At 44.9% G+C, this 20259-nt stretch overlaps 1 protein-coding gene across 2 annotated transcripts in view; it reads left to right on the top strand.

The window, feature by feature from the left end:
- The first annotated feature begins 560 nt into the window (after nucleotides 1-560).
- SMYD1 (SET and MYND domain containing 1) overlaps nucleotides 561-20259 on the top strand; it is a 37689-nt gene continuing 17990 nt past the window's right edge. For both annotated transcript variants that reach the window (XM_044660432.1, XM_044660433.1), the window contains exons 1-3: nucleotides 561-697; nucleotides 11137-11313; nucleotides 17752-17965. In XM_044660432.1, the coding sequence (XP_044516367.1) occupies nucleotides 561-697; nucleotides 11137-11313; nucleotides 17752-17965 (528 nt within the window). The remainder of the gene's footprint in view (nucleotides 698-11136; nucleotides 11314-17751; nucleotides 17966-20259) is intronic.

The raw sequence follows: 20259 nt of genomic DNA on the forward strand, positions 1-20259 counted from the left end.
GGAGGGTGCTCCCCTTGTCAGGTCTCTGAGCAGCAGCTGCTGCCTCCCTTCCCCCAGCTCAAGTCCCTCCCGATCGTGGTCCTAGAAAGGGCCCCAGCAAATACCCCCCTTCCTCTGGCCTGTCTCAGCTGTTGCCTCCTGATAGACAGAAGCATCTGGCTGCTAAAAATATCCCAGGGAACAAGCCCTCCCCACTCCTTTGCAAAGCAGGAGCCCGAATTAGGGTCCAGGTTTTCTAAGCACACAGTCTCTCCTTGGGAAAACGCTCCCCCAACATTTCAGACCCGAGCCCCAAACAGCGCTGGTCATGGAATCCTGGCCGATTGACTTTTTAGCTTGGATGGATGCCGACGGGGGCTGGAGGAGGTGGGGGGCTCTCCTCTCCTCCCTCCTGCCCTGCCTCCACCACCTCATCCCCCATGGACAGGCAGAGGGGGAGGAAGGGCTGTGGAGGAAGGGGCGGGTGGCCACACCATTTATGGACTTGGTCTTGGGGATGCCAAAGGTGCTAAATAAGCAGCAACTAGAATCTGCCCAGGCTGGCCAGGGAGCTTTCTGAAATGACAATAGGAAGAATGGAGAAAGTCGAAGTGTTCACATCGGAAGGCAAAGGCCGGGGCCTTAAGGCCACCAAAGAGTTCTGGGCTGCAGATGTCATCTTTGCAGAGCGGGCTTATTCCGCCGTAGTCTTTGACAGGTAGGTGGCCAGTTTTTTTGGTGGGGGAGGCAGGTTGGGCTTAGGATGAAATGAATGAGGCTAGAGTCTGAGACTCCACGAGAGACCAACAACTAGAATTGTGCTTTAAAAAGATGAGAAGTCATAGGATCTTGATTTAGAGCTGAAGCACTTTTTGTTTTGGTTCAGTCATTTCCGTCATGTTCCTCTCTTCCTGACCCCATTTGGGGTTTTCTTAGCAAAGATCCTGGAGTGTTTGGCTGGTCCCTTCTCCAGATTATTTTACAGATGAGGAAACTGAGGTCAACAGGATGAAATTACTTGACCAGGGTCACATAGCTAGTGTCTGAGGTCAGAATTGAATTTAGGTCTTCCTGATTTATCGAGCTGGGTGCTCTACTACCTAGCTGAGCTGGAACACTAGAGATCATAATAAAAATAAGAGCAATGATGACATTTTAAGGTTTACAAAGCACTTTGTAAACATCTCATTTACAGTTCAACTCTCCTGTGTTATGGATGAGAAAATAGAGGACCCAGAGAGGGCGGGATTTCCCCAAGGTTACACGGTAGTACCACTGCTGCCAGGGACTTTGACTCCAATCTAGCCCTCGCCCCATAATACCAAAGCCCAATAATTGGCTACTCTCTTGATATATTCATAAATTGTCAGTGTTAGAAGGGATCTTAGGGACCATCTTCTCTGTCCCACCCCACCATCACATAGCTGTGGATTCTGGTCCCTGAATAAGTCAAGGGACTTACCCAAAGCCTTAGAGCTAGTTAGAGACTGTTGGGGGCTAGAATCCAGGTGCCTTCATCCCTGGCCTTGTCTTTGGTGCAGAGGACCACACTCCCTCCATCCTTCAAAGATATCTTGTTATTACTTCTGTATTCCAAAATGCCAGCCAGTGTCTGCTGTCCTATAAGAAAAGTCTGGGGGAAAGAACAGCTGATTTTATTCCTTCAAAGATCTCTGGCACAATAGGACTGGACAACAATTAAATACTTCAAAGATTCCTCTTGGGGCCAGAGTTTTCTCTATGGCTGTGATGACTGTTTAGGTAAAAGTAGGTATGACTGTGAAGAGGGAACATAAGACTTATTTAAAAAACTTCTAGCCTAAGAAAATGCATAACAATGGACTGTGCTTTACATCAATGAACTGCAATTTTGTCTGTAAGCTGCCAGAACCCCGGAGAGATCCTGTGCCCCTTATCCAAGGTCACACAGCTAGTAAATGTTAGAGTGGGTTTTGAAATGAGATCTCCCTAGCTATGCCAGGGTTCCCCAAGATAAGGAGCAGTGTGGTTCACTAGACAGCCTATTGGCTGTGGAATTAGAACTCATGGGTTCCAATCACATTTCTGACACTCTCCACCTGGAATCTTGGGCAAATTGGGTAAAATTCTCGAGCCTTCTTTTTCCATGTCTATGAAATGAAAGTGTTGGACCTGATGGTTTCTGAGGTCCCTCCTATCTATATGTTTAAAGACTAAGCCTTTATTATAAAACAGACGCTAGATGAATGTGATATAACTAATAACAATCACTACCATTTATATAGAATTTTAAGGTTTTAACATAGTTTTAAAGATATGACTCACTCCACCTCAGTTTTCTCATCTCTAAAATAGGACTAATAATACCCAAAGCATTTTCTGATCAGGGTAGTTGTGAGGATCTAGTAATATAATGGCATGCAGATAAATCTCCTTGTCAATATTAAAGTGCTGCATAAATGCCACTTAGAACATCTGAGGATTATCATGTTCAATTATAACTGATTTTAATCCTTCCTACTAATAGTAGGTCACACTTGAAGGGGGCTTTATATATACAAAGATTATTCACACACATGATCTAATTTGACCTTCACAACAGGCATGTGAGTTAGTGAGTGAAAGAGAAATTGAGGCTCAGAGAGATTAAATTCAAGGTCCCACAGTCAGTCAATCAACAAGCATTTATTATTTATGAGCCCTAAGAATACAGGTTAAAAAAGTGGAGCAGTTCCTACCCTCAAAGGTCTTCTACAGGAGAAAGTTAAATGGTTGTCATTCACATTTTTATATTGTTGCCTCATGAATGCCAGGGGGGTTCTAGGATGGGACCAATGCAAAATACTTCAATGGAGTTATATGAGTGATAGGTTTAGAGTCTGGTGACCCGAATTCAAATTCTGACTCTTCTGACACCACTACCTGGATGACCTTAGGCAAGTGATTTAACCCACCTGGCCTTAGACACCTCATCTGTAAAATGAAGGGAGTAGGACTAGATGGCACCTGAATACTCTTCCTGTCCTTATCTATGATGCCACAACCCCAGCATCAGCAACCATACAAGTAGAACCAGAGGAAGGAGGATACTCCCTACCAAGACACAAACCCAAGATTTCTGGCACCTAATCCAGTGCTCTCTCTACTAAGGTAGGATTAAGGATTAGTTTGTTTGTTTTTTTTTTAGGAGGCCAAATTTGTTATTTCATGGGTGTGGTATACTCCTGGTGTGTATGGAAACTTCCTCCTACCCACGCAGATGGGCAACTTAAGCCCATAGAGACTTCGGTGGAAGTCCTGAGAGGTTAACTAACTTGGATGCTATTTGAGCTTGTCCTTCATTCCTCAGATGAACATGGCTTCTGATGGAGCCCAGGCACTTTTCAAAAAAGGGAGGATTTGACCTTTGGGTCCTTGATCAGATTCCAAACCTTTGATGATTCCTAGCAGGTAACATCTGAAAGCCCAACTAATCCTTTGGAGGCTGAGGAAGCATGAGAGGAATCAGGAAGACATGAGCTAAGCTACCCTATAAAAGCTTTATTTCCTTAGTCACCCAATAAAAGCACCCTCTCTGAATCCATGTTCCAGGCTTATTCCAAGCCAGATCTTTCTGCAATCTCATTTGTCAGTCCATAGTCAGTATTAAATGCTCACTCTGTGCTAGGCACTGTGCTAAGTATTGGGGATATACAAAGATGGGGCGAAAACATTTTTCCCAGAACTCCTGGAATTTCACTACTTTCCAGGACTCTAAAGGCATTTAGTTTGACTCTGTTATTTTACAGAGAAGGAAACCAGTCCTGGGAAGTTGGGACTTGACCAAGCCTACCCAGCTCATTAGTGGCAGAGCTGGGAACTGAACTCTGTTGGCTCCCACCCGAAGAACATCCTTAACTCTGACATTGCTAGGAGCTGCTTCAGCTCCTTTTTCCTTCTCACTCTAGATCTGAACTGTTCTGAAGTCTTATGTGGAGGAGTTGGAAAAACCAGGCATATATTCCAAGTGAATTTGTGTTTGCTGACTTGAGCCTAGACCTCAACAGTAAGGCTGCAGGCTTAGCCAAACTTCATCCCTGAACAAGCTGGTTTCCCTTTCTGGATACACCAGTGGATTCTCCATGGAGCCTCAGACATCCTACTCAAAGTGGAGGGGAAAAAAGTGGCCAGAGTTGTAGAAGGAGAAAAACACGTCATGGTTATTCTTGTGTAACTCAGCTGCAGTTGACTGGAGTAACCGGATTATCTCCTGGGAGCACCAAGGAGCAACCCAACAGGCACCAGCTTTCTCTATCTAAACAGAAGCACCCCAGGAGAAGCTGAGGCAGCACCATGGAGAGGGCCTGACAAAAAGCCATAGAGGGGGTGTAGTCTGGGGGCTGGCACAAAGTCTCCTTTTTGTACTTGAGACTTTGGGAAGCACTGGGCAGAGGGGAAATTAATACGAGGTGGGAAAAGAGTGGCTATAGCAGCCGGGGGTTATCAGAGATTGGGAAAACCATTCCCCTTCCCTGCCTCATGCAGACTCTGGATCCTGAGCATCTCTAACACCATAAGGCTCCTGGCCTATTGGAGTGTACCTGGGCACACCTGGGTATACCTCATACACATACCTGTTGTAGGAAAAAAGATATAGGGATTGGAAGAAGACCTGGATTCAAATCCTGCCTCTGACACTTTCTAGTTGTGGGACCATGGACAAGTCACATAGGTTGGCTACAGTTCCCTCATTTATCAACTAAAAATAAATGTAATACTTATTCACAGGTTACAATGAAACTCAATGTGTCCAGAAAAGAACTCATATTTTCTCTTCCTAAATCTTCTCCCTTCTCCTATTTTCTTTAATTGTGTAGAAGGTAACACTGAGGTCCTTTTTTTTTTTTTTAACCCTTACCTTCCATCTTGGAATCAATAGTATATTGGTTCCAAGGCAGAAGAGTGATAAGGACTAGGCAATAGGGGTTAAGTGACTTGCCCAGGGTCACCCATCCAGGAAGCATCTGAGGTTGAATTTAAACCCAGGATCTCTCATCTCTAGGCTTTGTTCTTAATCTACTGAGCCATCTAACTGCCCCCTATTGAAATCCTTTCTTGAGCTCAACTGCCAAGCATTTAGGTTCTACTGCAGGGAGTGCAACTCCTCTGGTGTGGCCATGTTGTTTGAATGCATGTTTGCCTATGAGACTATTTTATGGAGAACACACATAAGGCAAGTACTTACACAGAGGCCAGAAGGAGCCATACAAAGACATTCTCGAGGTCTCTCTGAAGAACTTTGGTATCAATTTTGATACATGGGGAGACACTGGCACAGGACTGTCCAGCAGAGTGTGTTCTGTGAGCAAGCAGAATTGTGGCTCAAAAAAAATGTGCTCTGCTTCAATTTAGAGCCATCTCCATCCCAAGTGTTCATCCAGCTGTTTGTGCCTGACCTGCAGGAGAGCCTTCCAAGCTCGTCTTGGTTCCATCAGCCATAGTTGGACATATCGTGCATTGACCTTGACACGCTGATGACATTCTGGTCCTCTTTTAGTAGGAAGGACAACAACCATCCCCCCCCCACCTACCCTCCACATTTTGTGGGTGCCTATTTATGTGCTTTCTCTCCGTTTATTTTATTTTTTTTAAACCCTTACCTTCTCTCTTGGAGTCAATACTGTGTATTGGTTCCAAGGCAGAAGAGTGGTCAAGGCAAGACAATGGGGGTCAAGTGACTTGCCCAGGGTCACACAGCTGAGAAGTATCTGAGACTAGATTTGAACCCAGGACCTCCCATCTCTAGGCCTGACTCTCATTCCACTGCCCCCTGTCTCTCCCTTTAGAATTGAATGTGAGTTCCTTGATGAGGGCAGGGACTGTGTTTTTTGCCTCTCTTGACATCTTTACTGCTTAGCACAGTGCCTGGCACATAGTAACACTCAATAAATGCTTGCTGGGAATAAATGCTTGAGGGGAAACAGCTATGGAACCAATCCCAGAAAAAGTAATGGATCAGGTTACTTTGTGAGCCAAGGCTGTTTCATGTCAACGAGCAAGATAATATACAGACATGAGTGCAAATGTCACCAGCGAAGAAAGCAAATGATACTTCTAATAAAAAGGTGATAAAATAGCTTTCTGGGTAAGACCAACTCATCAGCTGCAAGGACGAGGAAAAGCAAGGCCAATGAATTACTTTTGTTCCCATTCTAAGCCTCCTTCTCCCCTTTTCTTCTAAACAGAAAGTTGTCTAAGTCCTAAAAGATTGATTGGGTCCAGGGAAGCATGTGCCTGCTTGAGATAGTGGTGAGCATATCACACTACTTGGCCAACAGATTGCAGAACCAAGGGTTTGCCTGGCTTATTAGAAATCAAATTGGGGGGGGGGCAGCTGGGTAGCTCAGTGGATTGAGAGACAGGCCTAGAGACGGGAGGTCCTGGGTTCAAATCTGGCCTTAGACACTTCCCAGCTGGGTGACCCTGGGCAAGTCACTTGACCCCCATTGCCCACCCTTACCACTCTTCCACCAAGGAGCCAATAGACAGAAGTTAAGGGTTTAAAAAAATTAAAACAACAACAACAACAAAAAAAAACTAGGCTTTGAACCTGGCTCCTCAGATTCCAAACCCAAGCTCTTTCTACTGAATCACACCATGCCTTCTTAATACAGAGTTGTGCTTACAGTGAGAAATATATTTAAAAAAATTTTTTTTGGAGGGGAACCAAACACAATTTCATCAAGTGGGTATTTCTGGTGTGTGAGATCCCTTGACTGATGAAGATGGGCATCTGCTATGGAAATTCTAGTCTTAAATCACTGCCTGGGAGCACAGAGAAATGAAGGCGATCAATGACAATTTATTAAGCACCTATAATATTCTTTGGTAGTGATGGCTGTTCAGTAGCACTGTGCTGGAGGCTAGGAGTACAACTACATAAGTGAAACAATCTTGGTCCTCAGAGAGTTTGTATTCTACTGTATTAACTGACTTGGCCAGGGCTGATAGGACTTAGGCTCAATCATAAATAGAGTTAAAGCCAGACAGGACATCAGAGACCATCTAGTCTAGCTCTCTTATTTTACAAATGAGGAAACTGAGGCACCACATCAATGATTCATCCAAGTAAATTGGTTTTGCCTTTCTTTGAATCCTAAATGCTTTAGCACAGTGCTTGGAATGTGGTGAGGAGTTAACAAATGTTTGCTGGCGCCTGTTCGCCAAAAACATGCAACAAAAGGCAGGATTGCTAACCATCAGCAACGAATGCCTTACTTAGCCTAGCCTCATATATTGCCTTGGCAACACTCATGGTTCTGGGGTACACTGGACCTAGTTTGATAGGCCAGCATGCCTAGTGAGGGGGAGACCTCCAGTCTGTGACACAGCTTCCCAGCACCAGAAGGGAAGCCAGAGAAAGACAACATGAGCCCAGCAGTAATCCCGGTGCACCCACCCAGGCTTTAGTTTATGTGATAGTGGGGGAGTTGGGGGCAGCTGGCCTGGAGGCTTCGACTGTTTTCCATCAGCTGTCAGAGTTAAGAGGGCAGGAAGATGCAGTTGATGCTTCACTCCTTGTAAGGGAAGAAACAACCACTGAAGAGATAAAGCAAGAAAAATAGGAAAAAGACAAGACTTCCATGGGGGCTGGGGAAATGTGGGGATGATAGGGGGTCCCATTGACAGAAAATAACCACAGGGAGAAAAGCCACTCTCTTGGATGTCTTCCGATTTACTGTGTGCAGCCCCATTTTGAAAATCAAGGTGTTTTCAGAGGATATTTCTTTCCTATGGAAACCTGGGAGCAATAACTAGAATTGAAATAGAGCAGCCCAGGGTGTATGCACATAATGAAATATGGAGGCTGTGCTACCAGCAGGTAGGAAGTAAGGGAAAAAGGGCTGGCAGAAAAGCAGCCTGAGAGGGCTCTTCTCCTGCAGGAGGTTCCATGCAAAGAGTGAACCAAGCCATGTCCTGGAACAGAGCACACAGTAGGATTGAAATAATCGAGTGTTTTCCCTCCCCATATCACCAGTGGCTAGGGCTCTTCTCTAGACCCCTCCCCAAACAGCTTTGTATCAAATTTGTATGTAATTTCTATTTATTTCTTCCTACTCATCTATTCCATTGTCCTCTCCCCGTCCCCTCTTTAAAAGAATATAAGCTTCTCGAAGGCAGGGATGGTGGTTTTTGTCTTTGTACCTCAAGAATATAGATTTAGGACAGAAAGGCAATTTAGCCCAACCTCCTCATTTTTATACGCAAGAATCTGAGAACCAGGGAAGTTAAGGAACTTGCCTGAAGTCCTCAGAATTATGGCAGAGTCTAGATTTGCATCCAGACCCTCTGACTGAGTCAGTGCTCTTTCAGCTGACCTATGAATGCTACCCTCTGTACCAGCACCATGCAGGATTTGACATGTAGTGGGTCAAATAAATAAATAAATGCTATATGAATAAATAAATAGATAAATGCTGTCCAATTCATTTTGTATAGCAGAGGACTCTAGATTAAGAGCTAAAAAGGAACTCAGATTCATGGAGCCAATTCCTTGATTTTACAGATGAGGATACTGAGGACAGAGAATTATAGTGACTTACCTTAGGTCACACAGATAATAAACACATGAACTAGGATCTGAACCTACAGAACTTTACGTCTAAAATCCAACCTTTCTGTTATGCTGCCATCTTGTCTTAGCCCTGTGAGATATGAAGACTTGTTCTTGCCTAAGGGGTTAAAATGAAAGTTAATGAATAAATGAATGAATGAAACATATAATGAATGAAACATATAGGACGATTCTATATGTTTCATTCATTCGTCCTATATGTTTCATTCATTCATTCATTTATTCATTAACCATCTAGATCCATCTAGAACTGGAAAGGACTCAAGAGGCTATCTAGGGAAACTACTTCAAATTCTTCATTTCACAGATGGGGAAACAATCTGAGAGAGATGAAGTTACTTTCCTAAGGTCATGTGGGTAGTAAGAAATGTGAGATTTGAATGGGGGATCTTTAGCTCCAGGGTGAGTCAGTGCTCTACTCAGTCAGTCAGAAGAAAAGTACTCAGCAAAGTCAATGAATGGGACATTGGATTTAGGGTCTAAGCAATTCATTTTCCAGATGATACAGCTGAGTGAGGTAAAATCATTTACCTGAGGTCCCCACATGGTAACTAACAGAGGATTCAAACCCAGTTCTAAACTACCTTCTAATTAACCCCAAATCCAGTGCCCATTTCACCATGCTACATAAATCCATTGGTATATTATCTTCCTTTTGGATAGCTGTCCAGGCAAAGCATGACTGTCAAAGAACATAGTGATTATGGTATTAATTTCAAAAAGGTTAGAGATAGAACCCTAATATACTTTTATTAACCTATTATGGAGCAATCACTCAAGAATTTCTCTAAACCCTTCTGAATCTATTTCTATCTTTAGCTAGCTGGCTCATTTATCCTGCCACCTGCCGATTTTTCTCTTGTGTCCAGGCACCAGTTGTTACCAGAAACATGTGTGGCTGCTCAAGGGCGATGTCTAACATTAAAAGTTGGGAGAGAGTGTGACAGAGTGGGGAGATGACTAGATTTGGAGTCTGATGACCTAGGTCGCCATTTACTACCTGGGAGACTTTGGGCAAAGTCATTCTGAACCTCAATTTCTTCATCTGTAAAATGGAGGGATTGGACTCTAAGGTTCATTCTAATCTATAGCTCCTCTGGTTTAAAAAAAAGTCTGGAGTTATTCAAAATCATTCCCAATCACTCAGACACCAAAATTTATTGATCACTAACCACATTCACAACTGGGCTAAATTTGCTGGGCATGGAGGGAGTGGGAATTGTGGGGGATAAAAAAATAAGTTCCTGTTCTCAAGGAGAAATGACCTTTTTGTGAAATGCTAGTTCAGTTCTCAAGGAAAGAAGCACAGCCCCATACTCTTTCCCTCTACCTACAAGGGTTTCTCAAGTCAACTAGCATTTATTAAATCTTAATTATATTATTGATAAAATACAAACTATTTCCTACTTGGTCCAGAATTCTACCTTTGCTGATCTTGTCCTTTCTTTCTGGGTATCATATCTTTGCTGCTTCTTGCCTCTCTCTGTCTCTGATTATGTTTCTTTTTACTTCTCCCTTTCTCTCTCACTCACTCCCTTTCTCTGTTTCTTCCTTTCCCACTTTTCCTCTCTCTGTCTCCTTCTTTAACCCTTCCTTCTTTTCTCTGTCTCTCTCTTTCTTTCTCTATCCTTCCATTTTTCTTCTCCCTCTCTCTGTCACTCTCCCTGACCCTGTCCATCTCCCTTTCTTTCTTCCTTTCCTTATCCCTATCCCTGTCCATCTCTCCCTTTTCCTCTCAGCCCTTCTTTCCCCATCTCTCTTTTCCAATCTCTCTCCTTCCCTCACTTCTTCTCTCCCCGCTCCTCTTTCTCCCACGCTCTCTCTGCCTCTCTTTTTTCTCTTTGTCTCTTACTCTGTCTCCTTCCCTCCTCTCCATCCCCTGTACTGGGTTACACTTTACCTTCTGCTGGAGTCCTTGTCTGAGGTACTACCTCATGTAGTGAGGAGGCATGCACAGATTTAGAGTCATCTCTATCCCAAACATTCATACAGGGGTCTCTTTGTGTCTGCCTCATGGCGGAACCTTTGGAGCTCATGTTGGTCTGATTAGCCACAATCAGACACACTGGACATTGACCCCAACAAAGTGATGTGATAGGATATGATACAATATGATATAATGTGATATTATTAATATTATATCTATATATATATACATATAGAGATAATTTACTCCCACATCCCAATTTGGGACTTTTGATTTATTTCATTTGGTCTAGACTTTGAGAAGTATAGAAAAGTCCCCCTCTGATGCCCACACATTGTAATTTTAAGTCTTAGAGACCACGGTCTTGAGTTGTTTGTAGATTGGAACCGTTTGGTAAGTGACTTGCTTCCAGCACATACTGTACCTATCTCTGGAGTCCCTGGAGTCTGACCATACGGCTGACCATACTCAATCCTCATACTACTGTCCCTTGGGTTATTCATTACAGTGAGCCAGGCAGCATGGGGCAGATAGGGAGGGACATCTCTCCATGTACCGAGCTGGACACAGGCTGTTCCCAGGGCTCTCATTCCCTGCCATGGGTCTTTCCCTTGAGGATTCTTTCTTCTTTTTCCAGCTTCACTCAGGTCGTGTGCCATACCTGCTTTAAAAGGCAGGAGAAGCTCCAGAGATGTGGGCAGTGCAAGTTTGCCCACTATTGTGACCGGACCTGCCAAAAGGATGCTTGGCTGAACCACAAGCATGAGTGTGCAGCGATCAAGAAACATGGGAAGCCGCCCAGTGAAAACATCAGGTCAGAGCTGCAGATGAGGGGATGTGGAAATTTGGGTACCAAGGAGGCATGATTTGAGGTGCATCTGGACAGGAATGAGGACTGCTCAGTGCTAGCCTTGGGCTGAGAGATAGAATTTATGAAAATAAACCACACAGCCTCAAAAAAATCAGGCATTGGGTTTATTGAAAGCACCTTCAGTGAATAAGCACTTATTAAGCACCAATTATATGCCAGACCCAGATGCTGGGGATACCAAGTCAGCAAATAGAATGTCAGCTGACATTCTATTTGAGGTGTGAGTGAGGGATAGAATTACATGGGTAGATAATTTCAAAATATATAATTTCTGGTGAAAACAACTCAAAATTGAGGAGATCAGGATAGACTCCCTGGGGGAAATGGTGCCTCAGATGAATATCAAAAGAAGCTAAGGATTCTAGGAATGGAGAACTATGTTGGAATACCTTCTGGGGCTACACCTTGGGCATATGTAGGGATTAGTAACCTGCCAATGTGGTTGGAATATAGGTGCATGAAGAGGAATAATGTGAAATAGGCTGGAACCAGATTGAGAAGTGATTCAAATGCCAGAGGGTTTTGTAGTTTATCTCAGGGGTTATGGGTCAGAGGTTCTTATTCTGGCCGTGGATAAATTTCAGGCGGTTTACATACTGGATGGGAAAAATACATCTTTATTTTTACTTATTTTAACATTTCCTTCAATATTGCGAGAAGGAATCCTATAGGCTTCACAAGGCAGTAAAAGGGCTTCTTCAGTGGGTTGTCACTAAAACTACTCCAGAAGGAAAGTGACACTGTTAGACCTTTGCTGTAGAAATATGAATTAGGTGGCTGAGTTTAGAGGATAGACTGGAGAAGGGAGAAGTGAGTCAAAGAGACCAATTAGGAAGCTTTTGCAGTGTTCCAGGCAGGAGATGATGAGGGATTGAAGTAGGGTTTGATGAAGGTGAGAGATATTGTGTCTGCAGTCAAGACTTCTCAACTGATTGAAAAGGAGGAAGGGGAGGAGGTGACAGACAGTCGGAGATAACTCTGAGTTGGGGACTTGGGGGACTAGAAAGATGGTGGTGTCCTGAACAGAAACAGGGAAGTGGGTTCGAGTGGCAGAAAGATGAATTCTTCTTTGAACATGTTGAGTTTGAGATGTTTCTGAGGCATCCAGATAGAAAAATCCACAAGACTGCCAGGAATGGCAGACTGGAGGTCAGGATAAAGGCTGAAGTTGGACACCTAGCTCAGAGAGGCATCTGCATGGGGATGATAATTGAACTCAAGGCACTGATGAGATCATTGAGTAAGGTGGTGATGGCAAACCTATGATACACATGTCAGCACTGACACATGTAGCCATTTTCAATGACATACGGCATGCCGAGGATGAAACATTTGCTGAAGTGTAGTGTAGACACTCTGTGCACTATAGATGACAATTCTACCTATATTAATTTACCTATTTTGGTTTATTAAATAGTTATATATTATAATTATACATTTTTGTTATTTAAACTAGAAATATCACGAAATTATAGGTTTTTTTTTTCTCGAAGGGACACACCACCCGAGATATGCTTGGTTTTGGGTGAATTTTGACACACCAAGCTCAAAAGGTTGCCCATCACTGGAGTAAGGGAATATAGAGGGAGAAAAAAAGAAGACTCAGGACAGAGTTGAGGAAGACAAGCATAGTTATTGGGTGGGATACAAATAATAACTTGGAAAGAATCTCAGAGAATCAGAATGTTGATTCTCCTTTTTCCTTTCTCCCTAAATCTTTTTTCATAGGAACATCTAGAGTGTGAATTCAAATTTTGGATCTCCTCTCTCAGCCACTGCCCCCATATCGTCTTTTTGTCCTGTGCCTTAGAAGGAAAGTGCATAACTCTACCTGTCTGGGTAGAGCCTGGAAGGCTGGAGTTGGAGGACCTGGGTTTGAATCCTTCCTCTACTATTCATTGTTTGATTGTGAACAAGTTACTTCTCTGGGGTCAAGTTTTCTCACCTTAAAAATGAGGAATTTGGATGAAATGGCCTTTGTAGTCCATTCCAGTCATCGGTCTCTGATCCTACCATTTATACTACCCTCTTCAAGTCATGGTCACTGTCTGTTGTCATCCAGGACTCCCTTCCTGCAGCAGCTAAATGCTGGACCTGGAATCAGGAAGACCTGATTCTTATCTAGTCTCAGATTCTTAATAACTCTGTGACTGGGCAAATCACTTAACCTTTCTTAGCCTTAGTTTCCTCAGATGTAAAGTGGAGAACATAATAGCTCCTACCTCCCAGAGTTGTGGTGAGAATTGAGGAAAATAATACTTGTGAAGTATAGTAGGAACTTAATCAATGCTTGTTCCCTTCCTTCCTTAGCATCTAGCTCAGTCTTTTTATTCTTTCTTTCTCCCAGCATCATCTTCAGTAACTTCCTCATCCATGTTGATGAACTATTGGACCCATTAAACTCTCATAGGGTCATCAATCATAGGATTGTAGATTTAGAGATGGAAGGGACCTTGGAGGTCCCCTGCCAGAGTAGTTTCAGTGTCAAGCTATGAAAGAGTTTCTCAGCCATTGAGTCAAAACCCCTTCTTCTACAGATGATAAAAAATGAGGCATGGAAGAATTCAGTTACTTGCTGATCTGATAAATATTGCTATATTAATTCCTGAGAGCGAGTGCCTATACTAGTGCTGAACCCATGGCAAGCACTCTATCAATACCTGTTGACAGGTTGAATCAATAAGAGAGAGATCGGAGAAACTCATATCAAGTGTTTCTGGGCGTTTCTCAGTTTCCTGTCTGTAAAATGAGGGGGGGGGGTCAGTCTGGGTGGTCTGCGGCATCCTTTCCAGCTTCATGATGCTTCATGGAGAGTGTGAATAGAGCCATGGATGAGCTCAAAGGATAACTGAACATGTCCATTTCAGAGGAAGATGCTGGTGTGTCTCGAGTTCACAGGCAAAATAGCGGCTGGGCAAGATCAAACAACTCTAGTTTAAAATAGAAATATTTGTGGCATGACTAGAAAGGGGAGAATGGGATGATGCAGTTAGCTGTTATCCAACTTTTTGGTCTCAAGACCCCTCTTAAAAATGACCAAGGAATTCCCCCAAAGAGCTTTTATTTATGTGAGTTATCACTAGAAATTATATAATATAAATGTTTTTGTTGTTGTTTTTGGTCATGTCTAACTCTTCATGACCCCATTTGGAATTTTCTTGGGAACAATATTGGAGGGGTTGGCCATTTCCTTCTCCAGTTCATTTTATAGATGAGGAAACTGAGGCAAACAGGGTTAATTGGCTTGCCCAGGGTCACACAGCTAGTAAGTGTCTGAGGCTGGATTTGAACCCTTGAAGATGAATCTTCCTGATTCCAATCCTCTGTGCCACTGAACTGCCCAATATAGATAATCTCTAGATGATATAATCTAGAAATGGAAAACATCTTAGTAGTATGATAAAAATGATTTTAACTTTGCATTCTCCCCTAAAAGGGTTTCAGGGACCTCCAAGGAGTCTCTGATCACATTTGGAGAACTGCTGCTGATAGAGTGTATTCAGGCTCAGTAGGAGGGAGTCATGGGAAGGGGAAATGGCACAACACAGACTGGGGGGGGGGTAGATTAGCAGGGATGGATCCAGACACATACCCACCCCCCAGGGGAGCCTCAAGCCAAAGTTGAGGGCAGGCTGGCTGGCACACAGCCAGTCTCCATCCCCTGCCTGTGACAGCTCTGATCCCAGCCTGGTAGAGAATTTTTGGATTTACTGTAGGCAGAGGCAGGGTGGCAAGCTCTTGTGCCTGCTTCCCTCCCTCCTGGCTCCTGGAGGTTGCTAGTTTGGGTCACTCTTTAAAGGGTAGAGCCCTGAATGTCCCACTTTGCCCTCTCCCCTGAGCTCCATGGGCATGCTGGCACACAGACTCCCCAGGCATGGCGGATCCCTCTCTCTGAAGATCTGCCTTCTGGGACGAGGCTCTCTGGCCACCCCAGGTATGGCAGCATGCAGAGCTGGGAGGTGATACCAGGAGGCCCAGACAATGTAGGAATCACAGGATTCTTTACTGCCTACAGGACAAGGTTCAAACTCTTGCAAGTCGTTCAAGAGACGTGGTTTAGTAGAGTGGAATGAAAGAAGAAGTCCTTCTTCTGACTCTTAGCCAACTGGATGACCACAGACAAATCCCTTGTCTTTGCCTCAGTTTCTTTACCTGTGAAATGGGGAGGTAGAGCCCACCTCTGTGGGTTGGGTTCAAATGAGATAAGACTTGTGAATTGATTATGCCAACACCAGTTATTGTCATCATCGTATGATTTCCCTGACTTTATTATTTTTAACACCCCAGTCTGTGTTGCCCCAGATGAAAGAACACTGTATTTGGAGCCCTGGGTTTGAATCCTGGCCCTGTCACTCCCTACTCGTGTGGCTTTGGGCATCTCCCCCACCCCACAGGGACTCCATTTCCTTATGGTAAATGGGGGGAGGGCAGACGGAGAAGCTTTGAGTACGACTCTCTGAGCTCAGTCATTCCTGGATGTCCAACTGAGTTTCCATCTTGTCCATGAACCTTCCCTGACAGGTGCAAGCCTGGGACACGGGACTGAACTGAGCAGCATCTGCGGGGCAGGAGGTCCTCGGCACCCTGGGCAGCCTTGCTCGTGCCTATTTTCCAGCCTCCAGATGATGGGGTTGGCATGTTCCCTGAGCGCCTGGGATCCTGGCTGCCCCTTGGAGAAGGGCGAATGTGCTCCCCCAGGCAAGAGCTCGAGCGAGCCCTCAGAGCATGGGAGAAGCCTGGATAGTCGGAGGCCCTCACACCCCTCTCTGCCTCAGTTACCCCATCTGTAAATTGAGGTGCAATGGCCTTTCTCCTGCAAAGAATACACAAATGCTATTAATATTGGCACATTGTAGCTCTCCAGGGGCCAAGTGGGTGTCTTTTGTCCTCTTTGTGTCCTCCAAATCAATCCAATTAACCCTAATCAAGCTCTGATGTAGATGAGGCACCGTGAGAAAAGCCAGGGTGTCCTCGAGGAGTTTAGGGAGGTTACAACACCCAGGCAGGTACATGCAGAGTTTGGGGCAAGGGCTGGGACCCCCCCAAATGTGTTAGATCTCTGGTGCAGGGAACCTCAGGAGGTCAAGGGACTTGTCCAAGGTCCTAGAAACCAGTCTAGGTCAGAGGCAGGACTCCAGGCCCCCCTCCCCAGACATCTCCCCACCCTGCCTCTCTAGCAGAAGGTCTGTGCAATGATATTTCCAGAGGGAGAGAGTGGTGATGCCCAGAGGGAGGAGGCAGCCGCTGAGCGGTTCCCTAGGCTGTCCTGGGCTTCTGTGATGGACATCCTGGGATGGACAATTGGGTAAAGGTGTGGAGGTGGGAGGTGACTAATGGGAAGATGGAGATGGTAGCAACCCTCCCAGGGAGCCCGTCTTGCAAAGGGGACTAGAATGGGACCATGAAGGGAGAGAGAAATCAGGAGTTCTGGCTTTCCACCTGTCCAGTCATGCCATGACTGATCACCAAATATCACGGCCTCAGCAGCAACACCAGATTCTGCCCCCTTCTTCCCACCCTCATCCCACAAGAGTTCCAGGAATTCACTGGGATGCTCCCCTGGGGCCAATCAACGAACCCTGACCGTGGCCCCAATATTTGGGAATAGCCAAGCAGTCAGGCCTGACTCCTTAAAGGGGAGGAGAGGGGACAGCCAGCAGTCAGTAGATAGAGACTGGAGGTCCTGGTTCAAATCTGGCCTTGAGCACTTCCTAGCTGGGTGACCCTGGGCAGGTCACTTCCCCCTCATGGCCTGACCCTTTTGACTCTTTTGCCCTGGAACCAACACTCAGCATTGATTCTGAGAAGGAAGGGAAGGGTTAAAAATAAACATAAAGGTGAGGTGAGAGGGAGGAGAGTCCCATATTTCCCTCTGCCATCCCACAAACCACTGAACCAGTCCCACACTGGGCACAGTAGTGCCCCATTCCAGGCTTTCAGCCTTTCTCATCAGCCAAGAACCCAGGCTTGGGGCCAAGACATGCCCAAGGCAGACTCATGGCAGACCGAGCTCCAACTCTGTAGCACAGGAGCTGGACTCGCTGGCTTTGAAGGCCTCTTCTAAAGTTTGGTCCAAGGACCCGAGCCGTAGACATGCTGGCATTCACCCCAACTTCATTCTAGAGCTCCAAGGACAGAGAGGAAGCATCCTCTGCCTCTTGGGGCATCCCTGGCAGGTTAGCACTTAGGATGTGGTGATGGAGCGATGGCCCTGCAAAATGGAGACAGCAGGGTCTGAGGCCCTCATCCCCCAGGGCCTCTGGGAGTGAATGAATGTGTAAAGTGAGATCACGTATAATGCGCTCCAGAAGCCTCATGGCACTGCCATGTCCCATCAGCCCCTCCCTCATCCTCCCATCACTGCTCTCCTCCTCGTGGTAGGCTGGCGGCCAGAATCATGTGGAGGATAGAGAGAGAGGGCACCGGACTCACTGAGGGCTGCCTGGTCTCCGTCGATGACCTACAGAATCATGTGGACAACTTTGGGGAAGAGGAGCAGAAGGACCTTCGAGTGGATGTGGATAGCTTCCTGAACTTCTGGCCAGCTCAGAGCCAGCAATTCAGCATGCAGTATATTTCACACATCTTTGGAGTGGTAAGCTACCCTGACCTCTCTCCCAGTCTCTCCTCCTTCTCCTCTTTCTCCTCTTCCTTCTTCTCTTTCTCCTCTTCCTCCTCTTCTTCTTCGTCCTCCTCCTCCTCTTCCTTCTCCTCCTTTTCTTATTCCTCCTCTTTCTCTTCTTCCTTCTCCTCCTTTTCTTCTTCCTCCTCTTCCTCTTCCTCCTCCTCTTCCTTTTCTTTCTCTTCTTCCTTCTCCCCCGACCCCCACCCCATGGAAAAAGCCATGAGAGTCCATGATAGCTTCTCTGCTTGTAGTGACAACAGGAGATCACTCTGTGCTGGTCCCATAAAGGACTTATTTATAAAAGTGAGTCTCCCCACCCCCCAAAATCCCTGATAGCCTCTTCACTTCTCTTTCCTCCGAGCTGATTCTGGCTCCCATTAGAAGCACCTGCTGTTCACATCTCCTTCCCGCCCCCACTTCAGTTTCTGGGAATGAGGACACAACATTGAAATGGTACAACAAAGAAATCCCAGGGGCTAAAAAGCTGAGTTTCCCAGAAAGGAAAAAAAGGCAAAGAAATCCCCTGGCATCCCTTGTGATGGCCAAACTGAGAAGGTACAGTCTGCCTCGAGAGCCCCGCAGGACCTCCTGGGTCAGGGGTTGGGAGAGGACAGCATGTGAGCTTGGGAAGGTTGGAGAAGGACCCAAGTCCATCAGCAAGCCTCCATGGATTCTTGGTGGATGATTTCCCCTCCTCCTCTCTGAGCCTTGCCACCATCAAGTTCATACCCATCTCATCCTTAACAGGATAATTAGGAAAACACATCCTGCTATGGCTATGGCTACGGCACATGACCAAGGGCAGGAGGAGATCTTAACTTGGGCTATGTAAACATAAAAGGAAAGCCAACCACATATACGTGTGTGTGTGTGTGTGTGTGTGTGTGTGTATACACACACATACATAGAGACAGAGACAGCAGAGAAAGAGAGAGGCAGAGAGATACTGAGATAAGAGGACGGACATAGAAAAACAGGTGGGTAGATGGAAAACCACATTTAGTATCATTAGTTCCTTTGTAATCCTATCTATTTTATTTTATTCACTTAAAAAAAACTACTGAGAAGGGATTCACAGATTGCACAAGACTTCCAAGGAGAACTTGACTCCCCAAATGATCAAGAACTCCTGACTTGGGGGGGTTTGAGGATGTGGCTCAGAACTCATGAGAACCAAGGACAGGGACAGAACATGGAACAGGAGAAGCCATGGGCTACTATTCGATTTCTCATTACAATGTAGATGGGACTATGGTGGGAGCCAAAGCTAGCGACAAGGACTCTCATACCAATTATTGGGCAGAAATCCCAGAAGGTCTCAGCTCACTGTGGGGCTTTGGACCAGGGAGTCCTCCCCCTTGTCTGTGCCTATTTTCCCAACAACAAATGAGGAAAATAGAAAAAAAAATCTGTTCTTTTCCAAAGGGATTTAAGGGCTCCTTCATTCATTGATTCTTGCATACATGTATTTGTATTGTGTTCTAATATTAACAACAACAACGATGATAATAATTCATTTTTATTTAGCCTGTATTTACTGAGAATGAATGGAGAAAGTAACACAATTCTAGAATACAAGCCACCATTAGCATTTACAGTCCTAAAGGTATAATTCATTATTTATTCTTGCCATTTTTTCATGTGCACAGGGCTGAGGAATGTTTTTCCAAGGCCACTGCCTTCCAGAAGGGGGAGAAATCAACCCAAAGACACATTAACGATAACTAAATTTATATTGTTTTGGAGGTAAATTTATAATGTTCCATTCCTCTGCTTTAAAAAAATAGTTTGGACCTGGAATGTAAAATGCTCTCCAGAAATTACATCAAATGATAAACATGAACATTACTTCTGTAGTTTGGAAGTTCTTTAGTAAGAAAGATGGAAGAGGAGAGATTGAAAAAGAGATAGACAAATAGAGAAAAACAAACGTCAGAGTGAAAATATGGATCCCTCTCCCTATCTGTCCATCTAAAGGCACAACAGAAATACAAACACAAAACACAGAATGTAGGAGGATTGTGTTACATTTTTGCATCGTAGGCATCAATACAGCTTTCACCTCTTGATTCTAGCTTTGCAATTAATTGCACTAGATTGTAAGCTTCTTGAGGGCAAGGGCTATCCTCTCCCTCTTTTTGTATCCCGGCACTTGGCACAGTGCAGGTTTCACAGAAGCAACTTAATACGTATAGATTGATTGCAAGCCACATAAAATGTGCCGAGGACTGGGATTCCCTTAATTTGACTTTAGAAACCGTACC

The sequence above is a fragment of the Gracilinanus agilis genome, chromosome 2 (assembly GCF_016433145.1).
Source record: "Gracilinanus agilis isolate LMUSP501 chromosome 2, AgileGrace, whole genome shotgun sequence".
NCBI lineage: Eukaryota > Metazoa > Chordata > Mammalia > Didelphimorphia > Didelphidae > Gracilinanus > Gracilinanus agilis.